Raw genomic sequence first — 4,612 nt, forward strand, 5'->3', positions numbered from 1 at the left:
ATCCCAGCACTTTGGGAGGCCGAGGCAGGCGGATCACGAGGTCAGGAGATCGAGACCATCCTGGCTAACATAATGAAACCCCGTCTCTACTAAAAATACAAAAAATTAGCTGGGCATGGCGGCGTGTGCCTGTAGTCCCAGCTACTTGGGAGGCTGAGGCAGGAGAATGGCATGAACCTGGGAAGCGGAGCTTGCAGTGAGCTGAGATTATGCCACTGCGCTCCAGCCTGGGAGACAGAGCGAGACTTCGTCTCAAAAAAAAAAAAAAAAAAAAGAACTGCTAATAAAGTTAGTAAGAGATAACCATACTCAAAACTGCCCTTCAGCTTTATGGTGTGTTATCGGTTGACCTTCAGCTGTGTGAACTTACTGTCCAGATGTGACTGAGGTGTCAGCTCCTTTCGGTCCTTCCAGTAACAGCAATAGTTACAGTGTGACTGCCCCACCCGTCAGCATCACTGTCATACACTCTGCTAGCCCACGCTGGTTCAATTTACTGGCTCCACTTGGACTCCTGTTTGTTGACAGCTCTGCAAAAATGAAACGTCTGGACATCTGGTTTTGCTTTAACGCAGAGCAGGTGCAGTGTTGGACTAGTTCTCCACACAGGAAAATTTTCAGACAATTTCAACACTGGGTCAAAAAACTTTATCTATCGAATAAAGTCAATTAAGCCTAAGCGGTCAGTGTTCCTGTAAGAGGTGGAGACGGCAATTAATTTAAGTTGATGAAAAATGTTGCTCCCCAGGATTTTGGTGTCAGAAGTTAAATGAACCCAGCAAGGTAAATACAGTCACACATTACAAGCCAACACAGCACTGTGGCATCCTTGGTTCGCTGGATGCAGCCTTGGACTTCTAGAAGTTATCACCGAACTTGTCCTCCCTGTGCCACTGCTGACCCATTCTCACAACTGCCACCTTTCTCCAACTTGCCTTGAACACAGGCCAGTTCTCCTGCCCAGCAGTCCCAAAACCTTGGCCCTTTGCCAGGTAGTTCATCTCTGGGAAGATGGTCATGGTTAATTGCCACTAGGAGAGCAAGGGGTCTGCTTGTGGACTAATTCCAGAGGAAAGGTAGGAAACACGAGATGCTGTTGTATTCATGACCTCACTTTGGGTCGATATTTTCCTACATCTGCTACTTTATATTCGAACCACTGAAAAAGAGGAGTGTCTCAGGCCACCATGTGAGAAGGGAAGTGGTAACTGGCCATCATACCTGCTGAGGATCATGGGAGTTTATAAGGGAAGCTGAATCTGTCTTTGAGAGCTGCTAGAGCGTATCTCTAGTACTGCTGACTTGAAACATTCAAGGAAACCAAACTGAGAACTAAGAAACCAGCAGTTATCTAACTTCTCTCTAGTATTACTGACTTGAAACACTCAAGAAAACACATCTGAGAACTAAGAAATCAGCAGAGTTATCTAACTCCTTATAGTCTCAAGTGAAAAATAAAAAGGGGCTTTGGTGATAACCCTTGGACTCATGTGTCTCTTGGAGTTCTGAATCTTTCACTCACTGCTCTATAAAATGAAGGTCCTGGCAAGGAAAGGACATCTCCTGGTCACTGGCCAAGAATTCCCCGAAGAGATGGCCCCCTGTTTTTTTTTTTTTTTTTTTTTTTTTGAGATGGAGTCTTGCTCTGTCGCCTGGGCTGGAGTGCAGTGGCGGGATCTCAGCTCACTGCAAGCTCCGCCTCCCGGGTTTATGCCATTCTCCTGCCTCAGCCTCCGGAGTAGCTGGGACTACAGGCGCCCGCCACCTCGCCCGGCTAGTTTTTTTGTATTTTTAGTAGAGACGGGGTTTCACCGTGTTAGCCAGGATGGTCTCGATCTCCTGACCTCGTGATTCGCCCATCTCGGCCTCCCAAAGTGCTGGGATTACAGGCTCGAGCCACCGCACCCGGCCGGCCCCGTTTTTCTAAGCATAAAACTATCAAGGCAAATCTGGGATATGAATCAGTGACAAGTCAGACAGTATAATTAGCGTAGCAAGAGAAGTGTCTAGAACACTCACCAGGTCAACTTTAGAACCATGGATGTGGCCTTCCCCCACCAGGAGCTTAATTACAGCCATGGCTACAGTCTTCAGGAGGGCAAGGGCCCAAGATTTTGTTATTCTGAACCATAACTAGGGGAATTTCTGTATGAGGATACAGACAGGAATGCTAGAAATCAAATGTGTCCTTTATTCCACCTGGTAGGCATACCCAATAACCACATGCTGCGTCCTGTCTCAGGTTGATGGAGGGTTCCCTGGGCCCAAGGCACACAACTACCTGGGCTCTGCTCTCCAGACAGATGAAAGGAGGGATGGACAGTGGAGAGAAGCTGAGCCTTGTGACAGAGTCCCCCAGCATGATGGGGAATGAAAAGTTGGAAGAAGTAGGACTATGAAGGAGGAGACAGGGAGGGGCTTAGAGGCATTTGGGGCAGGTTGGGCATTTTGAAGTGAGAGGCATTTCCATCCAGCCCCTCATGTCCACTGACAGCCACACCCAGGCTTCAGGTTGAGGTGAGGCTGCTGTTTCCCAATGCGGTGCTATATTCTTCTGGAAGCCCCTTTCCTTCTGCTGTGGCTAGAGCTGTGACCAAGAATGGGAACAGGAGGCTGCTAAAGTCTGGAGAAGCAGGAATCATTTGTCAGAAGAACACAGAAGCCACCTGCTGGGAGTTCTGTCTTTTTAGAGATGAGCTATTTGGGGTTTAGAAATGAGATGGAAGGAAGTGGAAGGCAGAGGGCAAGGGCGGAGTTGTGAGAGGCTACCATCACAAGGGTGGAGGCTGGGGGCCATGTGCAGTAGGTCCAGAAAGTGTTCAGTGGAATTGTGGGTAGGAGGCTGAGATGCTGCTGGGCCCTGTCCCCACCAAAGATGGAAGAACTGAGGTGGAGGCAACTGGCCACTTGCCTAGGAGAGAACTCAGGCACCAAGTTAAAAGGACTCCCATGAAGAACTGCCACCTTCTACCCGCTGCAGTCTTGGATGGTTTGCCCACGCAGAAATCAGTGGCCAGGGAGGCAGGGCCTACTGCTGGGATATCAGGGCAAGTGCCCAGTCCAAGAAAGCCACTGTGATGTCCTGTAGGCAGAGCCAGATCCAGTGGACAGCCTCACTGAGCTGTGTCTTCATGCAGTCCCACGTCACCTCACCTCTGGAAAGAAAGTGGAACATTTTTGAGTATGCACGTGTGTAGCTGTGTCAACTCTCGGGGCTGAAAACTTAAGACCCACAACCCTCATCCCAGGGTGGTCAGGGATGGGAGCGAGGGGCAGGACAGTGTGGGAGACTGGTCAGAGATGGCTTGTCCCTGGGGCCCAGGAATGGGGCTGCTGGGGATCCTGCTGGAGCCCTGGGCAAAGATCTCACCTGCATGCCTCATGGCAGTGCTCGTGGACGCTGGCCAGGGCCTCAAGCAAGAGGTGCCACAATGGCAGCAGCACATTCTGGTAGAAAAGCAGGGGCAGCTCTCTCAGATAGTGGAGCAGCTGATTCAGGGAATCAGGGAGCTGGATCTGTAGCTGGACCATGGAGAACGGATGGGGTCAGAGTATCCAGGGAACTGCATCCTGGATCTAAAGACTCAGGCCACACAATGCTGCTCCTTTCCCAGAATTTTGCTCCTGGGAAAACCAGCCCCTTATGTGACTCCCTGTCTCTGACTTACCCTCTGAGAGAGGCTGGTAAGGCTGTCACCAAACCAGGCAAGGTGAGAGGCATAGTGGGCAGAAAAGAAGCTGACTGTGGCATTGGTGTGAGCCCAGGCCAGCTGCAAGCTGGGCCGCACCACGGTGAGCAGGTGAGAGCCCCAGACAGGTAGTGTCTCCTCCAGCCAGCTGTGGAAGATGGAAGAAGGGGAAGAGGGCTGAGTCTCCTCAGGCCCGCTTAGCTCCCAAGAAACAGCTGGGGAAATGGAGGCTGTGGGAAAGGAGAATCACGAGTGCTTCCCACTGTCACCTCCCTGACACCCAGGCCTTCTCTCTCCTGCCTCTCCTCTCCCCTCCCTGGGAGGAGCTCACCTGTAGCCTTGCAGACTGTAGGAGTAGAGCTTGGCACACGCTTGTTGGCTAGCAGGTAAGAAACCAGATGTTCGAAGCAACCGGCCAGTAAGGGAGGCTGAGTAAAGGGGGCCTCTGGTGAGCCGGGAGATGAGAGGGGCAGGGACTGGGGAGACAGACACTACAGGGCCTAGAGCAGGCACAGCGAGGTGCTGGGCAGAGCTTTGTGTGCTGACAGGGCCACAGAGCCAGCTCCAGCCTGCTGTGGAGGAAGGCATGCAGAGTTGTCCTTCTCCTGCTGGGCCAGGTGTGCAGGAATGCAGTTGCCGGGTGGAGCCTGGGCTCAGGCTTCAGGAAGCCTCAGGTTGAGGGTCTGCCCTTCTACTTACTAGCTGTGACCTAAAGCTAATTGCTACATCTTTCTGAGACCATTTCCTCAGGAGTTAAAAGGAGGTAACACCTACTCAAATGATACCATGAATATGCAAGCACTTCTATACTGCAAAGTCCTAGTCTAACCTGAAATGGTAGTGTCCTATCTGAGGATAGAAAAATCTGTCTGTAAAGTGTTTACTCTGCAGGATTGAGAACTCATGAGGACAAAGATGTGTGC

The 4,612-nt window shown here is 51.1% G+C and overlaps 1 protein-coding gene across 2 annotated transcripts in view; it reads right to left on the reverse strand.

The window, feature by feature from the left end:
• Positions 1-2,170: 2,170 nt before the first annotated feature.
• The window catches only part of TMEM214 (transmembrane protein 214), a 13,293-nt gene continuing 10,851 nt past the window's right edge, over positions 2,171-4,612 (reverse strand). For both annotated transcript variants that reach the window (XM_011950078.1, XM_011950068.1), the window contains 4 exons: positions 4,021-4,089; positions 3,669-3,837; positions 3,371-3,522; positions 2,171-3,155 (listed from right to left, as the gene is read on the reverse strand). In XM_011950078.1, the coding sequence (XP_011805468.1) occupies positions 3,029-3,155; positions 3,371-3,522; positions 3,669-3,837; positions 4,021-4,089 (517 nt within the window). In that variant the 3' untranslated portion in view covers positions 2,171-3,028. The remainder of the gene's footprint in view (positions 3,156-3,370; positions 3,523-3,668; positions 3,838-4,020; positions 4,090-4,612) is intronic.

This window comes from Colobus angolensis, unplaced genomic scaffold (assembly GCF_000951035.1).
Source record: "Colobus angolensis palliatus isolate OR3802 unplaced genomic scaffold, Cang.pa_1.0 Scaffold109, whole genome shotgun sequence".
Taxonomy (NCBI): Eukaryota; Metazoa; Chordata; class Mammalia; order Primates; family Cercopithecidae; genus Colobus; species Colobus angolensis.